The 21,449-nt window shown below is 37.8% G+C and overlaps 1 protein-coding gene across 1 annotated transcript in view; it reads left to right on the forward strand.

Moving 5' to 3' along the window:
- Positions 1–20,258, forward strand: part of tfdp2 (transcription factor Dp-2) — a 36,248-nt gene extending 15,990 nt beyond the window's left edge. Inside the window, exons 4-14 of the mRNA XM_046863022.1 lie at positions 4,151–4,239; positions 5,801–5,931; positions 8,118–8,165; positions 8,963–8,995; positions 12,273–12,435; positions 14,648–14,794; positions 15,812–15,880; positions 16,831–16,982; positions 17,275–17,441; positions 18,299–18,341; positions 19,108–20,258. Coding sequence (XP_046718978.1) covers positions 4,151–4,239; positions 5,801–5,931; positions 8,118–8,165; positions 8,963–8,995; positions 12,273–12,435; positions 14,648–14,794; positions 15,812–15,880; positions 16,831–16,982; positions 17,275–17,441; positions 18,299–18,341; positions 19,108–19,243 — 1,178 coding nt within the window. The 3' untranslated portion in view covers positions 19,244–20,258. The remainder of the gene's footprint in view (positions 1–4,150; positions 4,240–5,800; positions 5,932–8,117; positions 8,166–8,962; positions 8,996–12,272; positions 12,436–14,647; positions 14,795–15,811; positions 15,881–16,830; positions 16,983–17,274; positions 17,442–18,298; positions 18,342–19,107) is intronic.
- The last annotated feature ends 1,191 nt before the right edge of the window (positions 20,259–21,449 follow it).

Here is a 21,449-nt window from a genome sequence, read left to right on the forward strand (position 1 = left end):
GTGGTGTGTGTGTGAGTGTGTGGAGAGGAGGTGTTGGTGGAACTGGGTAGACGTGTTCATGGTTCTCCTTTTCCCTTTACTCCTCTCTCTGTTTTTCCCTTTATCTGTTACTCAGGTTAATGGGCTCTGTTCACGTGGTTACTACATGCGTGTAATGAGAGGAAGTGTGTGTTTTTTTGGGGGGGTTTCTCTTCCAAAATTTCACATTTTGTTTAAAACCAGATTAAATGGTCTACATCAGTCTGAATTCTTTAAAGCACCAGTCAGCAAGGCCTTCCCTTCTTCGCCACACTTAATTAAGTATGCGTAACCTGTTAACAAAGACTAGCGTTGGTAATCTGGCAGCTGTAGCTTTATGAACTCACTCGCTGTTGTTTTTCAATCCTGTTTTGATTGCACATATTTCTATGATCGTGAAATATCATTTCAGCACACAACAAATATTAATGGAGCCCAGTTTTCAGTTCATTGTATGGATTTTTCTAGTTTGAAAATGAATAGTGTCTGATTATTCTGATTAGTGAATAAAAGCTCGCATGATGTGTGGGTAGATCCCTATCCTGTGGCCCACTTCTACTCTTTGGTTCCTCTGTAGCTAAAAGTTTGGGGGATGGGAAGAGTGGTCTGCTTCGCTTGTGTGTAGGACTGAACACGAATCTTGAGTGGTGGACTTATGAAAGACAAGCAGACTGAGAGAAAAAGCAAGAAAGGTGGGGGATATGGACGTTCTGCTTGTTCCTCTTCAAAAACAAGGAGGTAACTTGACTGAGATTGAAAGTCTTGTGTAGGCAGATCATTACATCCAGACAAACACTGTCATGGCTACTCTGTTCAGTCTTGTAACGTATGGAAGCTGTGTATGAAGTTATTTGTTGAAATTGTAGGTTCCTGTGTTTTATACTTCTTTTTCTTTTGCTTGTTTTTACAGAAATCAGTCATAAATCTATGGCTTGTTTTGTCCTTCATATATCATTATAATGTAAAGATGTGCAATTCAGGCTTTGTTTGAGTGAGCGCATGTGTGTACTTGTGTGCACGTGTGTCTCTACTGGGGCCGAAGCTCAGCTGTATTCTAATGAAGCTCTGCTCATTGTTGCTCTATAGACCCCAGGCTCTGATACATTCCTTTGCTGAGACCCCAGCTGCTGTGTGTGTGTGTGTGTGTGTGTGTGTGTGTGTGTGTGTGTGTCTCTAATGTTTAGGCTTTGTCACTGTCCCAGCAGTGCGCTCACAACCCTGACACCTACGTCACACTGAAGTTTTTTCTTCATTATCGTTCACAGCGAGAATTTAGTTTGGCTATATAATGTGAATTTTAAGAGGAATAAAACACCACTGGCAATACTGTTTTAAGCAAGATTCTTTTTCTATATCAGTTATACACTATATTTCCAAAAGTATTAGATATCTTTCCTGCTATATGTGGTTCTTTTTCCGAACTGTTACCCCAAAGCTGGAGGCACTCAATTGTATAGAACGTCTTTAGATGCGCTAAAATAAAATTTAGCGTTCAGTTGAATTTGGAAACCCAAACCTGTTCCAGTGAGCTCTTTGAAGATATGGTTTACATGCTTTGGAGAGTAAGATCTTGAGTGGCCTGCTGTAGAGCTCTGATCTCATCCCTACTAAACACCTTTGGGATAAATTGGATCGCTGATTGCACCCCAGGGCTCCTCATCTACATCAGTACCTGCCTTTTGTAATACTTTTGTGGCTGATTAACACAAATATCCATCCACACTCCAAAATCTAGTGGAAGAGCTTCCCTGAAGAGAATTATAAGAGCAAATTGGCACTAAATGTGGAATGCGATGCTCAAAAATCACATACCATACTTATGACCAGGTGACCCAATATTTTTGCCAATATAGTGTATATGCTTCATTCCATTCAACTATTATATCATAGTAATGAAATCACATGAATTGAATTCTATTTTAAAATGCATTAAGGTAAAGGTTTTAATAACGCTTTTGTTTGTTCTGTCTGTAGTTTAAGATTCCAGCTGTTGCTGTGATGCTCCTGATGATACCAATGCATCATTTTGATTGGTGACCTTTATACAGCATCTGTTATAAAAAAAAATAATTTAAATAAAATAAAATACACAAATTCAAAGTAAAATCATATATAGAATGAACCATGACAAGGCTTACCATTAGTATAAGATTTTGAACATTTGGTTTTATGTGTTAAGCACTTGTTATAGGGCCAATTACAATTATCTATTAGAAAAGACTCATGTCTGCATTGAAAACTGATCTGATTTGACATTGTTGTGGTAAAACGTTACATTTATTTAGTTGAAATGCAAATGAATACATTTCAGAGAAGGTCCTGGAGCACATCTACACATTTTATGTATCATGCTCAGTGTAGCAGATATTTTACTGTAACAGAAGTCTCATAAAAACACATATGGTCTTTTGCGTCATCATGGAAGACAGTGTGTATAGGGTGCCAACATTTACTTCTAACAGCAAGTGACCATGTCAACACAAATACAACATACAAAAGCTTGTGTAGACTGCGTATAAAAGTACATTCGTTCATATGCTTTTTTGTCAGTTGCTTCAGATAAATATCGAGCTGAACAGATGATGGTAGTGAAAGGTGTTGCTCAATGGTACCCTGGTAGTGCTGGCATCAGCAGTTTAGAGCCTTAACCACAGCTTTACCACTGCTTTGTATAAAAACAGCTGCAGGCATACATTGTATTATGTGGAATTAAGCATCGATATTAGAGTTCAGAGGGAATAGTAGAAAGACATTGCAGCAAATAGCCATTTCAAAGTAACGCTTTTCTGTATGTGCGCATTTAGGTGCTGCTTTTTATTATTTGGTCGTGTGCACTTATAGGCAGTAATTGGCACAATTCATTTCCATAATGGAGCAAATAGTGCTGTTTTACAGGTGTTTAAAAAAAGGACAAAATAAAGCAAGTATTACCGATAGTGGAGACTCTGCATTTCAGAAACTGTTGACTTCATATCATTTTTCACACAATAGCCTCGAGTTCTACATACTGGTGTAGAAAAAAAACATCCAGTGAGCAGCAGTTCTGCGGGCATAAATGCCTTGTTGCTGACTCAGATAAGTACTCTTTATAAACACTCTACGACTGTGGTGTGCAGAAGAGCATCTCAGAACACAGCACATCAAATCATGAGTTAGGTGGGCTACAACAGCAGAAGCCAACATTAGGTTAAAGTCCTGAGACCCAAGAACAGAAATTTGGAGCTACACTAAGCACAGGCTCATTGAACCTGGACTGCTAAAGATTGAAAAAAGATCAAGCGTTTTTGTATCTGCATCATTGTATGCAACACTCTTTTGTCCCACAGGGTCACAAAGAATTTACTGATGCTTTTAATTATACATTTTATATCCCTATGAATAATTTTATATATACGTTATCATTATTTATAAAAAAGAAATGGACGTTTATGTCCGTTTATCGCGAAGTCAATATTGTCATATTTTCAAGCGATGTTTTACCTTTAGTAGTTTTCATTTATTATCATCAGCATTTTTGCATGATGTTCTTTGTGTAGGTTGTGGGTGTGAATGGTATCTGACGTATGCAGTATTTTTCTCTCTTGCGTGCTCCGAGTCCTATTTGCATCGTCTTGCATTCATATGCAACAGTCGTGAGTGTATTTGCATTTCCATTCAGACACAGAGCGCTTGTGAAAATGAACTCTCTTTCTGCACTTTAGGCACGTCACATCCACTGATGGCGTGTGTATCCTATTGAACCACACTGAGCCTTTTCAGTGTTATTGTTCCTCAGCCTCCCACACATGAGCACTACCAGTGAAATATGCCCTTTCAGATGCATGTTTGGACAAGTTTTTTTTTTGGTCATGTCATTTGCAAAAGTGAACTCTGTTGATTTGTACTGTTCAACTGCAGTTTCCATCAAAACTTTAATGAGCGCTGACTGAGCAGTCAGTCACCGAGCCGGCCTTTCAGACTAATGGAGCTCGCTCAGTTTAATGTGTGTTGAGAAATCACTGTCTAAATGTCAGAACTGAAGTGGGGTACTTTTAAATATAATACTTCTTTTATATTCATAATAGCCAGCCTTCTATTTTGTGGTGTATATTGATTAAGACATCAATATGACCCATTCTTTTGTTGTTTGTAGGAAACATTTCTCTTGTAGCACCGGCCAACTATAGCCCCATCACCAAGATCACTTTAGGAGCTGTGAACTCTAATGTCGGCACACCGATGGTGAGTCCCCTGCGGTTTCATGCAGATGCTTGTTCTTATTACAGCAGACAGCCTTTTTTTCTTTTTGACCTCACTTCATGGGCATGTTAAGGCTTTCGAAGCCTGGCATATGTGCAGCATTCATGATCAAATACCAATATGCTGTCCCAAAGATATGGATCAGGATCTCTTAAAATATTTAATCATGTATAAAATAAAAAAAAAAAACAGTAATAATGAATACATTTTCTGTCCAAACAATTAATAATGTACATCAATAAAAGGACTGCATGCAATGACAAAAAAAGCATTAGATAACGTTGTGATGGAAAAAAAGTAAGTGATATGTAAGCGGTGACGGTTATTTTTAGTGCTTGACAAGGGGGGTGCCAATAATTTTGGGATTGATTAAATAGCTATGGGTTTTAAACCCAGTGATTACATGTGGCCAGCAGGTGGCACTGATGCATTGTGATCTGCCGGCTTGCTTGTCCAACTGTGTGCTTGTGTGCACAGTGTCGAGCTGAAGCACTGAATTATGTATATATGCAGTGTGAAAGAGGAGGACAGAGGGGTTCAGTGGGGACACAGTATGGGAGAGTGATTGAGAAAAGGAGGAGGGGCGTGTTTAAAATAAAAAGAGAGAAAGAGCCCGGATAAACAGGTGAATAGAACAATACGTCATGGAGGAGGTCAGGAAGAAGATTTCTGAAAACCCGGTTAGAGGATCCGCGGAAGCCTCGTTTCAGCTTGGTTAGTACAGAACAGAACTCTGTGTGTTTCGCTCCATTAATGAGCTCGTTAGTGAGGTAGTGATGACACGCGTGACTTCCCATTTACAAGCCCACGCAACACAGAGCACGCTTGCCAATAACATGGCCCTCTGTACTGTATGCTAGGCAAAGAGATGAAGGGACACTGAGTAGTGATGATAGCAGGAAGGAAAGAGAGAAGGCAGGAGGGACTCATGCAGCATGAAGGTGACTGACTTTGCTTAACGTGTCCTTGGCAGGCTTTGGTCCTTGGAGGGTTGGTCATAAATCTGTAAAGGTAGTCTTGAGATAAAGAGAGCAGAGGATGAGAGCATGTGTGCTGCAGAAAGAAGCTGTAGACTGGCGGTTTGATATCTATTTATTAGGATGTTAATTTTTTTGCGTTTAAATATAATACATTCATAAAAAGAAATGTAAAAACTAAACCATTAGGGTAGAACATTCTGAAGGTGGTACATCAAAATTTTCAAAATTAATTCAGAGGGTTAAACAGAATAATCTCCAACAATCACTTTTATTGTTTCATCCATGAAAAACACATTTCATATTCATTATATTATCAATTTTACTCTGGCACGTTTGCCAGTGTTGTAATTATGTACAGTTTGTAAAAGTGCATTGATCATCACCCGTTCGAGAAAAAGAATGCATTTAAGAATCAATCATTTTTAGAATTCTTAGTCTGTGTATATGTCTGTTGCAGCCTTTTACGGTGTACGTATACAGATCGAAAGTCGTAGGATCTACATTTGGCTTGAGATATTCTTATCTTTTTTTCCCTCCGATTATTTCTCTCTCACTTTCTGCAGATTATAAGCACTCCTCAGAGGGTGACTCACCCAGGAAGTATCCTCTTCGGCAGCCCCTTCACGCCACACACTACACCTGCTGCCATGGTTACACAGGCTTGCCCTCCAGAGGGCAACGAATGGACCCCAGGGTGTGTATGTGTGCTCCCTCCCCCACATAAACACATTGACTTGACATGTTCAGTCCAAGATGTATGAAAAGCTACAGTAGAGTGTCGGAGATGAAGGCTCTTGAGATCAGACCTAATGTTAGTAGAACAATGGAAAAGTGCTTTGAAATATTACAACTGTTATGGTGTTATAGAGTTATATCATATTGTATGTGTGTGTGTGTGTATATATGTATATGTGTATGTGTGTGTGTATATATATATATATATATATATATATATATATATATATATATATATATATATATATATATATATATATATATATATATATATATATATATATGTATATATATATATATATATATATATATATATATATATATATATATATATATATATATATATATATATATATATATATATATATTAGTGAGAAAATAAGCATTTGAACACCCTGCTATTTTGCAAGTTCTTCCACTTACAAATCATGGAGGGGCCTGAAATTGTATTGTCATCGTAGGTGCATGTCCACTGTGAGAGACATAATCTAAAAAAAATACAGAAATCACGAGGGTATGATTTTTTAACTATTAATTTGTATGATACAGCTGCAAATAAGTATTTGAACGCCTGAGAAAGTCAATGTTAATATTTGGTACAGTAGCCTTTGTTTGCAATTACAGAGGTCAAACGTTTCCTGTAGTTTTTCACCAGGTTTGCACACACTACAGGAGGGATTTTGGCCCACTTCTCCACACAGATCTTCTCTAGATCAGTCAGGTTTCTGGCCTGTCGCTGAGAAACACGGAGTTTGAGCTCCCTCCAAAGATTCTCTATTGGGTTTAGGTCTGGAGACTGGCTAGGCCACACCAGAACCTTGATATGCTTCTTACAGAGCCACTCCTTGGTTATCCTGGCTGTGTGCTTCGGGTCATTGTCATGTTGGAAGACCCAGCTCTTCAATGCTCTAACTGAGGGAAGGAGGTTGTTCCCCAAAATCTCGCAATACATGGCCCCGGTCATCCTCTCCTTAATACAGTGCAGTCGCCCTGTCCCATGTGCAGAAAAACACCCCCAAAGCATGATGCTACCACCCCATGCTTCACAGTAGGGATGGTGTTCTTGGGATGGTACTCATCATTCTTCTTCCTCCAAACACGTTTAGTGGAATTATGACCCAAAAGTTCTATTTTGGTCTCATCTGACCAAATGACCACATTTCTCCCATGACTCCTCTGGATCATCCAAATGGTCATTGGCAAACTTAAGACGTGCCTGGACATGTGCTGGTTTAAGCAGGGGAACCTTCCGTGCCATGCATGATTTCAAACCATGACGTCTTAGTGTATTACCAACAGTAACCTTGGAAACGGTGGTCCCAGCTCTTTTCAGGTCATTGACCAGCTCCTCCCGTGTAGTTCTGGGCTGATTTCTCACCTTCCTTAGGATCATTGAGACCCCACGGTGAGATCTTGCATGGAGCCCCAGTCCGAGGAGATTGACAGTCATGTTTAGCTTCTTCCATTTTCTAATGATTGCTCCAACAGTGGACCTTTTTTCACCAAGCTGCTTGGCAATTTTCCCGTAGCCCTTTCCAGCCTTGTGGAGGTGTACAATTTTGTCTCTAGTGTCTTTGGACAGCTCTTTGGTCTTGGCCATGTTAGTAGTTGGATTCTTACTGATTGTATGGGGTGGACAGGTGTCTTTATGCAGCTAACGACCTCAAACAGGTGCATGTAATTTAGGATAATAAATGTAGTGGAGGTGGACATTTTAAAGGCAGACTAACAGGTCTTTGAGGGTCAGAATTCTAGCTGATAGACAGGTGTTCAAATACTTATTTGCAGCTGTATCATACAAATAAATAGTTCAAAAATCATATATTGTGATTTCTGGATTTTTTTTTTTTTTTTTTTTTAGATTATGTCTCTCACAGTGGACATGCACCTACGATGGCAATTTCAGACCCCTCCATGATTTCTAAGTGGGAGAACTTGCAAAATAGCAGGGTGTTCAAATACCCTGCTATATATATATATATATATATATATATATATATATATATATATATATATACACACTACATATTTTATAGCTTCTGCACTGAAATACCAGAGAGTGTTTAATGTAAAAGAAGGGTTTGTTTCCATATTGATCTTGACTCACTTAAAGTTCCTTAAATGGCCTCGATTCTTCTTTTATAGGAACAAGAAACGGACACATGACTTTATAGACCCCTATTACTCTGACAGGTGAGTGGTAGTTCATCAAATATAATTAGAATTTTTCTTGTAAAACTATAGGCCATGGCGCACTCTAAAACTTTTGCCAACCTCAGATTGCTTGAAAATCACCTCTAAAAAGTGTGGCTCTATAAGAACACAGGGAATTGACCAATTTTTGCACTTCGCCATATGGTTTGATTTGAAAAGGGCAGTCTATTAGCGTGGCCATTGCGAAATCCTAGTTAGGACGTCTTTTCTATCGATGGAGAATAGAGGCGTGCCATCTTTTGCATTCCACAAAAGGCCTGTGTTTTTTACGGGGACTCGCGTTAAACGTTTAAAGGAAACATGCTGTGTATACTATGCTTGACGCAGCAGGCTCACTAAGTGTTGGGTGGACACTAAGTGCTTTGGGGCCGTTTAAAACATATGGCTTTGGAAATATAAAGTAATATTAATGTCTAGCATGGACAGTTTTGCTTGTTTAACATAATGGAGCACTTATTTTATCTTTGTTAAGAATTATATAAGGCTATATATTTACTTTGTTAGCAATTATTTTCCACTATTAATCACTGTTTCACATTTAATGATTATACTGATTGTTTGATTCCTGTTTAAGTCCCATCTCAAATATAAGATATATTCATATGATAATCATAATTACTTTTATTTGTTAATGTGCTTTGTTGATTTTTTCTTTTATTCAAAATGGGTTAAAAAAGAAATTCTGAGAAAAACTTTTTCTTTTTATACGATTGTGTATATTGCTCACCCTCATGTAGCTGAATAGACTGATGCAGCCTTGTATGTGTGTGATACAGGGATGGACTTTGCTCCAGTGACTCCTCATCAAGGTATGTAAGCTCTGCTATCAATGCACAGTTATGTCAGTCTGTATTGGCCTTTATTTGGTTCTGTGCTCTCACTGTCTGTCTACATACACAATACAAGCCATAGCAGAACACTTGCTCCTGACACTTTGCATAGCAATTTTCTCATGATGTACTGAGTCACTGTTATGTTTAGACTGACCATAAAGAAAATAGCTTATGGCATAACAGCAGGTACAAATCAGCTATGATGAGGCAACACTTTTGTATTATTGTAGGGTTTTATTGAAAGGAAGCTTCCCAGCTGTGTAGTCGGATAGCTGCATTTCCTGATTAGCATGCACCCTGCTGAGGTGCTGCAGAGTTGTGCATTGATTAATAAAGGAGACAGCAGAGGTTGGTGCTAGAGGTAGTAGCATGACGTGCTTTGTAAGTAGTAGCTCTGCATTCAGCGTTTAATATATATATATATATATATATATATATATATATATATATATATATATATATATAAAAATTTTAATTCCTGTTAATGTGCATATTAACAAAATGAATTGATCTCAGTTTAATTAATATATAGGGGAAATACATCCACTATACATTCTAATTTATCACAGATACATGCGTATTCCTATGTCCAAATTGTTTTGCGAATTTTTGGTTTGAAAAGACTGTATTTTTGCTTTAGAATATGTAAGTATTCAGAAGATTGAATAGTATTGGGACTGTGAAATTCATTCTGACAGCTCTAATGCTGGTTGGTCTAAACACTCAGTAAATTATTCAGTGCATGGTAAAAGCGGGCAGAGTCTCTTTGTTCACAATCGCACGAAAACACACTGCTTGTGTGTTTATTTGTGTGGTTCACGTAGAGAAAGTGTTGTGGTTGCAGGATTCACAAGCACACACACACACACACACACACACGCATCTATGCACTACAATGTCAAATAAACAGATTTCAAATATGTTGCATTTAAAGACACACACACACACACACACACACACACACACACACACACACACACACTGTGCATCACCTCTCTCTCCATCCATTATCTGTATACGTGCAGATGTGTAGATGCATGTCTTCTTGTAAAAGGTCACTTGCCTCGCTCCATCTCGCATCCCCTCCCCCTCTTTTCTGAAACGGCACTTCTTCAGCTCGTCACAGGAGGAGAGAGAGCCTTGCTACTGTTGCTACGGAGAAATATGCATGTTTTGCCGAGTAGCATACATTCTCACACACTTTCACACACGTGTGCGAGCACAACTCGCGTCTCTCTCGCGTCACACTTTAAACGCCCTCCACTCGCACTACTACATGCAATCCATTTACATCTTCTCATTACAGCCAATATCGTGAGCCCGGTGTCTGGAACTAATCTGTGCTGACAATTGGGACTTTGAGCTGCTTGTACGAAGCACCCCAACCCCCACTGCAACACCGAGCATGCTCAACAGTAGTTATATAATTCACCGCTCACTGCAGCACTTGCTCAAACCCTACATTTCTTTTATACCCTTCCTATAAATGAGAGAAATTCACAGAGAAAGTGGAATGTGAATGGATTAACTCTCGCTTTTACTCGCCCAAGCAAATACACACATCCCATGTTTTATACGTTAATGCATATATCTGTGGAATTCATCCATCCGTGTGTGTATCCATATATTCAACAAACTGCATGATTGAAATTCTTTTAGAACTTTTAGATCTTCTGTATGGGAACTATTGACTTCTTGGTAAGCTACAATGCAAGTAAAATGCAAGCTCAATTGGGTTGAGATCTGGTGATCGACATGGCCACTGCGGAATATTCCACTTCTTTTCCTTAAAAAACTCCTGGGTTGCATAAGCAGTATGTTTGGGTCATTGTCCCTCTGTACTGTGAAGCGCCATCCAGTCAACTTTGCAGCATTTCTTTTCTGGGTTTTTTTTTTTCAGAACAAACTGTTGATTTGGCCACTCCTAACATTTCTGCTATCTTTTCTGTTTTTTCATCTTAATGATGGCCTATTTTACTTCCATTGAGAGTTTTTTTGACCGCATGTTGGGATTCACAGACCGAAATCTTCCAAACAGGAATGCTACACATAAAATAGCTTTTGAGGCAATTGTCCAATTATTTTTGGTCCCTTGAAAAAGAGGCTACATATCAAGGAGCTGTAATTCCTAAACCCTTGTTCCAATTGCGATGTGAAAACCTTCAAATTACAGAAGAGAATCTACACTTTAAGCCCATATTAATGATATAACTGTATTTTGAACGAACATGTTTTGGTACGGCTTAAATAACTCGTCACTGTTCAGATATTTCTGGGCCTAACTATATGTTATGGAAGAGTCAAAGTGTGGGGTAAAATAAAACTAAAACCTTTCACCGGAATTAAATCCAGGTATGTGATAAGAAGGGTATCAAAGGGTATTGATATGCAGTTGTGCTGATGTGTAAGATTTGAGTTGCATTCAAGAGTTGCTCTGCAACTAAAGAAAGTATGACCAAGTTTAAGAGTTTTCCTAACAAAGATTCATATAATGATCAATTGGATATCCAATAAGTCTATCTAGTTCTAGAGCCTATCGCCATATGAGCAAAATTGTTCCAATAATACATCTAATGAAGCCCTGAATGTCTCCTGTGGCATCATCCAAATCTTTAAAAAGCAGTCATGCGAAAGCAGTCATGTGAAAGCAGTCTGCTCAGGTGTAGAATTTTTTTTTTTTTTTCCTTTCAGTAAAACTTGGGGAAATAAATTTTTTTTAATGCACATCCCTGACAATTCCTCTTGAAGTGGTTATGTAATCTATGAGTATCCACATGTGAGCACAATTTCTCACAGCTTCCACCCACTCACTGTGCCTCTCTGCCATTTGTTGGCATTGGCTACAGGATGTGCGAGAGCATGCGTATCAGAACGCTGTGGGTCAGGCCTAGGGTATGGGATATAGCAAAGAATTGCATCTGTTGCACCTTTTAGGGAAAAAGCTCAATGCATGTAGACAGAAGACAGTATGTGTAAATGCTGATGATAGTAGCCAGGGTTTGCAGTGATTAGCTCATTTGCTCATTATTGTGATTGTCAAATTTGCAATAATTTTATATTTTTATCTTTATCAACTTTACAAAGTAAAGCTGAATTAATCACATAATCTCAAAGATACTCTAGGAAAAGTGTAAACTATAACTTCTATGAAATGGAATTATTTTGTTTATTCATTTTGAGCTTCTGATTATATCCCCTTCATTAATATTTTCCATTAATATTGTCCTCTTGTTGGTTCTGTGTCTGTTTGCAGTAAAAGAATGAAGAAAGTTGATAAGAAAGGAAAAGGGCTCAGGCACTTCTCCATGAAGGTGTGTGAGAAGGTGCAGATGAAAGGCACTACGTCCTATAATGAGGTGGCTGATGAATTAGTGTCAGAGTTCACCCACGCCAGCAACCTCGCATCTACAGATTGTGTAAGTATCATATATTTAGATATACTTATCTAAGCCCATGTGGTTTTCTTTCATAAATCAACTGAAAGGAAGAGAATATATATATATTTTTTTCATTTAAAGCATAACGATCAGTAAATGACTTTCCAACTCGAGCAGCACAGACTTGAAATTGGGTCTGAACGTTTTAAGCATGCACTTTAGTCCATATTTCACAAAGACAAATAGGCCATTTCCTTCCTCCACTGCTTGTTATAGGCATCGCAAAGTCTCTGAAGCATTCATGGTCAATTATAAATGCAGAGTGTTTATTTGATATACACAGTGGCACATAGATGCCATGAAATCCCTGTATGCTTTGAATAACAATTTACCCCCACACAGTCAAACACAGAGTTCCTATCTTTCAAGATCACTAAATTGTTGGTTTTATTCACTGGCAAAAGAGACACACTAACTCTATTTTACACACAAATAGCTTGCTTTTTTACACACCCTTACCCCAAGAGTGCAAACTCTATTTTACAGACTGTTCTTCATTGCTCCTTGTGGCTCAATTTTAAAATTTGATGTCACATGATATCAAAACAGTTACACCTATTGATTCGTCCCTATTTATATGGAGGTATGAAAATGAACCTCAGATCAGTAACGCTTGTCTCACATACAAATATTCCTGATTTGTGTTTGGCAGGGATAAATGTGAGACTGGCAAATAGCATCCTTTCTCACAAGACATCTGGAGGTTGGAGGTGTTTGCGATACTGTAAATGAATGTGAGCAGAGATTAATTGAATTACAAAATGCCCTGTTTATAAAAAACAATAAATCGAGCATATTAAATTGACATGGGGTGTGTTCTACTGTATTAAACTAACCAATCAAATGATTGCTTTGGCCTTAAGTTTGGTGTAGACTACAAACACTAGCCTTAACAATGATTTGCTTTATGTTTCCCCTGATTTTTTTTTTTTAGCTATATGGGGTTCCTCTCCTAACCACAGTTGGAGGCATTGTATAGGGTGTTTTTGGATAAAGGAATTTTTTCCTTCACTTAAACTAGGAGAGCGAAACTGTTCCAGCACAAAGTGAGCTCCATGAAGATATGGTTAACATGGGTTAGAGTGGAAGAGCTTGAGTGGTCTGCTATTGAGCTCTGAGCTCAACCCTATTGAATGCCTTTAAGATGAATTGGAGTGCTGACTGCACCCCAGGCCTCCTCACCCTACATCAGTACCTGACTTCACTAACGTCCTTGTAGGTGAATGAGAACAAATCTCCACAAGCGCACTCCAAAATCTAGTGGAACATCTTCCCAGAACAGTGGTGGCTACTTTACAGCAAATTGGGACTAAATGTGGAATCCGATCTTCAAAAAGCACTTACTAATCTTATGGTCAAGTGGACCACAAACATTTGTCCATATAGTGTTCTGGAGCTCTGGAGGTTAAATATATGTAGCTCAAATCCAAATATATATTACTAAGTAAATTATACAAAGAGTGTGGCTGATGAATAATTAGATAATTCAAATATCTAAATATTAATCTGATTGTTAAAGTGTATACAAATATTTTTATCTTATAGGTAATCTGAATATTTCAGATTTTTCTGCCAACAGAATGCATTAGTTCTAAACTGATGTAATTTATTGCTCTACGCTGTTTTGTTATGTAGGTTTGTTATATATTAAACCCAGTTATGTATTTTACCTGTCAAACAGGCTTGTAACTATAGGATCACAGTGGTTAATAATAATAACGATGATGATAATAATAATTATTATTATTATTATAAAAATTTTAATGTTATTATTTTTATTGCAAAATAACCCAGACTCAGGCTACACTTTTTGAGGGTCTCTGTATTGAAAACCACTTCATGAATAAATAAATTTATTTATTTATTTATTTATTTATTTTATGTCATGTGAATACTTTCCGTTATTAGTTCTGACAGGACACCTGATGTCCAATATGCTGGAATTGAATTCCTTTACTCCTTCTGGAATCTTAAAAGTGTAATTAAAAAAAGATTTACCTGCGGGTGCCGGAAGCAGCTGAGGCCCCAGAGGGGTGGGGTGTGAGGGGCTGCAGCATTCACAAAGAATTAGTTAGAAATAGGAGGCTGTAGTTGAGGGATTTTTAAAAACTGGTGTGTGTGTGTGTGTGTGTGTGTGTGTGTGTGTGTGTGTGTGTGTGTGTGTGTGTGTGTGTGTGTTTCCTACAAGCAGCAGGCGTACGATCAGAAAAACATTCGCAGGCGTGTGTACGACGCACTGAATGTGTTGATGGCCATGAACATAATCTCCAAAGAGAAGAAGGAGATTCGCTGGATTGGTCTTCCCACTAACTCGGCACAGGAATGTCGCAACCTGGAGGTGGGTATAAGAGAGAAATGTTTGTCAGTAGAAACATCACTCAAAGCTCAAGATTGCAAACAAAACCACTGCCTAGGGTGTGACATGGAAAAGTGGTACACGGCGCTGTTTCGTGATCAGGCTACAGGTTTTGCTAGCTGTGGCTGACAGTGATGGCACAGTTTCTCTCTTTGTCCTCATTACATATAATAACCCTGGCAAGTAAGAGCACTTAATGTTCTGAGAGTCTTCACAATGATGGTGCTGTTTTGGGGAGGGCAGAGAGAGAACATGGTGTGACTGTTACGAAATGCTGACATTGGAGACTCCTTCTAAAAAAACATAACCAGATCGATTATTCAACTTTTTTGTTTAATATCAGGTGTCCACCATACTTGTTTTTGTGAATGAGAAGCTATATTATATTATAGATTATTAGAATGAGTGTATTAATAAAGATTTCTGAATTGTCTTGTGCTATTACCAGATTTAATGTTGTAGAAAATTGTTTATTCGGGTCAGATTCTAAATATGCATAAAGTTGAACAGTATGGACAATAAACCCTACGTTTATGTAAAATAAATATATACACATAATCTGATATGACACTAACACTTAAGCATTCTCCTAAAGGCAATTTGGTAATGCAATTTACACAAGCGTTTGTGTTCACTGTCGCAAATTTGTATGTGGGTGTTTTAAAAGAGCTATCTGAAAGCACCTGGTGGTGCTATGTCTGATATGATGGCAGTGATAGACAGGGAGGCTGTGTGGCAGGCTGCAGAGCAGAATAAAGCAGAATAGAGAAAAGGGCTTGAGGCATACTTCTTGCTTTTTTTTTTATTATGTATAAACACAGGGTCCTGTAAAGCCCAGCAATCTATAAAGCACACACTGGCTTTCACCTGCCTGGATAGAATTAGATTTTCAATGCTATATTCATGTGTGTACATGTGTTCAACTTGTACAAGCAAGCACCTGGAGTAAAGTAAAACACTATGGCATTTTTTTTTAACAAACGTGTCTTTGTCTTTCAGCTGGAGAAGCAGAAGCGACTGGAAAGAATCCGGCAAAAAAGAAGCCAGCTAGAGGAGTTAATACTACAGGTTCGTACAAATGTCGATTATCTGTTATTGTGCGTGCGTGCGTGCGTGCGTGCGTGTGTGTGTGCGTGCGTGTGTGTGTGTGTGTGTTTCTACATGTTGCCCTGCTGTTAAGAAATGAGTTCAGTTTGTGAACATAAAATGGGTTAAAGACTAATGATGATGCCAATGCTGAACACAGTATGGCTGTCATAGTATATTATGACGATGAGAATAAAATGACTAAAATCAGAACTCAGGCACTGAAATTTAAAGTACCATTTAATTTGAGCTCGTTTACCACCGAAATGACAAAAGGATATGCAATCAGACTGCATTAGTGATAGATGCTGCTATTTCTTAATTAAATTAGTAAGGGTTTTTAGGACATTTTTTTAATCATTCTCTAATAGGAACAATATACCGATAAATGAATTATTATTATTATTGTGTTCATTTTATTGGTTCAAAATAACGTTAAAACTTGGAATGAAATCCATTGGATGGGCTGAACGACATTTCTATTAGCATATCATTAGCAAATATAGCCAGGCTTTATCCCAGTGCACGGACAGAACACGGCACAAGTGTCTTTTTGTTCCCACGCTGAAATTCAAAACTCCCCCCCACCTGCACAGCCCTCTAACCCACTACATGTGTTAGAAATAAATCTTTAACACCCTTCAGGTTATAATTAGTATTTCAGAAAAGTGAACAATCTGCAGTATTGATGGTGTAAGAATCAGCAGGAGAAAGCACTAGGGGTTGAGGTTGAATGAATGTAACCGATGATTGTGTATCTGTTTTTTTCTTTTTGTTAGTTCTTTTTTTATATCATTTACAGCACACCTCATATGCTACATGTTTGACTGTAGTGCCACTGGCACACTGAACATCTTTCATTAAAGGTTGTGTCTGTGTGTGTTGGACATGCTATGTGAAGTACTGACCACTCTGTCTCTTCCATCGAGCAGCAAATAGCTTTTAAGAATCTGGTGAAGAGGAATCAGGCCAACGAAGCGGCTTCAAAATCCCGACCTCCACCCGGTTCTGTCATTCAGCTTCCATTTATCATTCTCAATACAGACGTGCGCACAGTCATCGACTGCTCCATCTCCAGTGACAAGTACATCTCTTTCTCCTTCTCTCTCGTTCATGTTCTCTTGCTTTCTTACACCTCTCTCTCTCTCTCTTTGTCGGTCTGTCAATGCCATCTGTGGCTGGATTATAAACCAGATCTCTTTTTATTCTTTTAAATTTAAAAATATTCATCAAGGAAATAACCATTTCAGCACCTTGTTCTTTTACTAATGCCGTCCTTCCAAGCTCTTTTAACCTTTAACCTTACGCTTGATCATTCTAGCAAACCTAGTTTTCTGCTTGCAGTTTTACTCAGATCACTTCATTCCTCGTTGCAGATGTGAATACCTCTTTAACTTCGACAACATGTTCGAGATCCATGATGACATCGAGATCCTGAAACGTATGGGAATGTCTCTGGGGCTGGAGAACGGCACATGCACCACAGAGAACCTCAGTGTGGCCAAGTCTCTTGTTCCCAAATCACTAGAGAGCTATGTCACAGGTCGGTGGCTTTAAACCTACAAGACGTTTTTTCTGCTTTTTCATTTGTGTGTGAAAATCCTGTACAATTAAAAATGAGGCCAGCATATTTGGAGCTGAAAAAGCTTTGTGTCATTCTGAGCACCCGGCTCCTCCAGGATTTGTAAACTGTTGGAGGGGGGACCGAATGATCTGCATGACTAACATTTGGAACTGCTGAGTCACTGGCTGTCTACAAACAAAGACTAAAGTCCTACCTCTTCACCAAGCATTTGAATTAGCTCTTAGTCAATCTGTTTAAAAAAGAAACCCTTATGTCATGTGTTTTAAATACTGCACTAACCCTAGCAACATTGGAGCTCCAGTCCGGATCCTGATGTATTGAACTAGCTCGAGGATGTGTTTTTTTCTAAGGGCAGCAAAGCAGCTCTGTAAGTCGCTCTGAATAAGCGCATCTAATAAATGTATTTCCCTGCGTGACAGTTCCGAAATTTTCCTCTCTCTCTCGTCGCTAGATGTGAGGTGTTCCGGTCCGGTGCATCTGAATATGAGAATGTGGATCTAAATGCAAAACCGAGAAGCACGACTGTATATATTTGAGCCAAAACAGCTGACTGTACTTTTAAGTGGCTGGCTTTTTAAACACATTTATTTATTATAATTTATGCATATGTGCTATAAAAATGTTCGGATGGTGAACCATATATGCTTATTATATGTCTTTACCATATTAGCACACAGCCATTTAAAGTACTGAGAGACTTGAGGTGCTGTTTGCAGTTTGACAAGTTTTTTCTTTCAATGTTTGTTCTATCAGATGTATAAAAGGCTTATTTGTAATTGTAAATATTCATGCTTTTGCATTTAATCTGTTGTTAGGCATGGCCAAGAAATCCAACAGAACCACTCACAGTTATACAAGGTATATTTGCATCTTTCAACATATTTGCTGTAATCCTTTCAAGCTTAGTTATTCTCATTATATTCATAAAAAAGACTTTAAGCATAGTATCTGAGAATACACACTTTCCACAACTTCACTACTTTCTGTAATATTTGAATTACTGTAATTCCCAGCTTTATTGCGGTTTCAATCTCACGCCCTGTTTATCGCGGAATTGCATTTGCCACATAGCTAGTTTGTTATACTAGCTAAACTTATAGGGAATTGTTTTTATGGCATTTATGTTCAAATAATAAAATATGTTAATAGAATATTATTATTAATTACAAATGCAGTAAAATGTTAACAGTACTGTACTGTGTACATACTGCATTTTTGGGGTGGCGTCCGTTTATTGCGTTTTTTTCTTTATCACAGGCAGTTTTGGAACGTTACCACGGCGATAAACGGGGGATTACTGTATTGCTTATTTACACATTACTAGCACCGGCAGTAAATGTGGTAGCTGGAGAACACAAAGTAGCATTAATTGCTTGTTTTTCTGGTCAAATCTTGTGTAACTTCAAATAAGGATTCCTGTAGTAATAATAATAATAATAATAATAATAAACAGATTTCACCGTTCCTTGAAGTACATCTTTTGGGAAGCTTTGGAACGCAACACTTTGTTTGAATTATTTTAAGTTCACTTGTTTCCTCACATGTGCTGTTGTCAAATAATTGTTCAGAATGTATGATACAACTGAACTGATATTCATACCAGTGGCTTCGTTTCTTTCTATAGTCACAGCAGCACTGCTCCATCATACACTTCTGAGTCTCGGGGTCAGACACCCAGCTCCTTAAACGAGGAGGAGGACGACGACGAGGATGAAGATCAGGACGAAGATGATGAGGACGAGCCCTCTTCTCCAGAATGAGCTCAGAAATCGGTATCGACGTTCGCTTTTCTGAGACTGGACCTCTGTCCCGCCGATTGACTGTCTGCCAGTGGAATAAGACACCAGAATAAGCTTCCACTTGGGATGAGATTTTTCAAACCGTCCGTTTGTTTATCCCTCTATATATCGATCTCTATTTTTATTGATCTCTCCCACTTTGTGCACATGTACACCCACCCACATACACACTGGTTTTGTATTTAGAGGAGGACTGATAGTCATGTTCTAATGGTGCTTTTTCTCCTTGTGTAATGCCAGCAAACCTCAGGTCAGGCAAAAGGGGGGAGTAAATGCTGGCAGGAATTTCACATTGACAGCTTTCAATTGGCCTTCCGACTGCCTCGAAAACATCTTTTCTCTCAGTTCAAGTCTCATTGTATTTATTACTGTCCTATTCTAAGATGAATTATCATTGTAATTTCTTGTGTTTAGACAACAGCCAATGCTTAATGGTTTTGTTTTCTGTTTATATCTCTCCCATATGCACTGTAATGAAATGAATAGCGTAACTACTTCCATATTCAGATTGTGGAAGGAATTTGTGTGCTTTTTAGAAAAGGAAAAAAAAATGTTTGTTTTCTTAAGATTCTTTACAATTTTGTTGTGCATTATCTTAGGTTTTTTTTGTTTTTTTGCCATTTGCTACAATAGAATGAATTTGGCGGGAATTACCATAATGAGATTAGCATATTTGTCTGGGTACATATGCCCTGAAAAGCTGCATGCTAGGGAGTGAAGTGTTTTTGTAAGTGTGATATGTAGAGTAGCATCTTTTTTTTTTTTTTTTTAAGAAATTTATAGTGGATATGAAATGGCCAATACCAGGCACGTTTCCTGCTTTGACCTATTTAGGTCAGCATTTTAAAGATGGATTCTTATTTGAAAACCCAATAGAAAAATATTATTACTTGTATTTTTCTCAGATGGTTCCTACTTTGGTTTGGAAATGTAACTCAATATGTATATGTATACATAAATGTATAATTTTGGTTAAGTCTGTGTGGCAAATCCTTATTTTGTACAACCAGCCATCATGGTTATTTTATTGTGGGATTTTTTTTGTGTGCGCAGGAGGGTTACATCCATATTTATGTTTGAAATATTTGTACCCAATGCAATCTTTTATGAAACTGACCTAAAAGATCTTCTTTTGTTGGACCTGAGATTAAGACTAACGCTGATTTCAGGAGGTTTTGGTTTTAACACAAAGCACATACTTAACCCACAAAAAAAACACTTTCTGTGGATTCACTTATAAAGATTTGATTGTCATATATGCCAAATCAAAAAAAACGCATGCATATCAGGTTACAGTCTACTTTACACTAATTCTGAATGAATTACATATATTTAATTTCTGGGGAAAAGGCCAATCTGATCAAACAAGATCTATATGCACATTGTTGTCTTTAAACATCTTAAAAGTCATAGATCTCTGTGGGTGGGAAGGAGGGATTTTGTACACTTTAACACCTGTCAATCACACTGGACATTCATGAGTGTCTGTAAGTTCATATATGTAGAACCAAACAGCTACTTTCCACTGAGTGTGTTACACTGCCCTGTGATGTAACGTGAGCAAAAAATTCCAAAACATGTAGTTGGTCAACTTGGATGAATGTTGGATGTGGAAGAACTGCCCAGTTTGTAGCGGTCCTATGATTGGGAGAGCTGGCTGGGGAACAAAAAGGTTTTTATATTAAATGTGAATTTGTCAGGCTTGAGATAAAATAAAATAAAAATGATATTTTTATTTGTAATTTGTGTGTAGAATTTGAAACTCAGTTTTCATTCTTCTAAAGTTTGTGTTTTTTTTGTTTTTTTTTAAAGATCTTAAGCACAGTTTTTGACATTCTAGCATTTAACTGTGCACTGGTGATGGTTGGTGGTGTGACTGAGAAGTAAGCTTTAGATATTTATTTACGATTATTTTAGGAATTCATGTATTTTAATAAACACAGCAGGGATTTTATGTATCTAAATCATACCAGAAGATAAATGTTTTGTAGTAAAAAGATATACAGGGATGACAAAACATTAGATTTGCCTTGTCTATAATAGAAAAATGAAATCTGTCTAATTTATAGTGATAAAACTGTTTCAAATTTTTCACTTTAACAATTTATGACTCTTGGTGCCAATTAACAAATTTAAACAAAAAACAATGTACAGTGTACTGCATTCT

The sequence above is a fragment of the Silurus meridionalis genome, chromosome 12, assembly GCF_014805685.1.
Source record: "Silurus meridionalis isolate SWU-2019-XX chromosome 12, ASM1480568v1, whole genome shotgun sequence".
NCBI classification, from domain to species: domain Eukaryota; kingdom Metazoa; phylum Chordata; class Actinopteri; order Siluriformes; family Siluridae; genus Silurus; species Silurus meridionalis.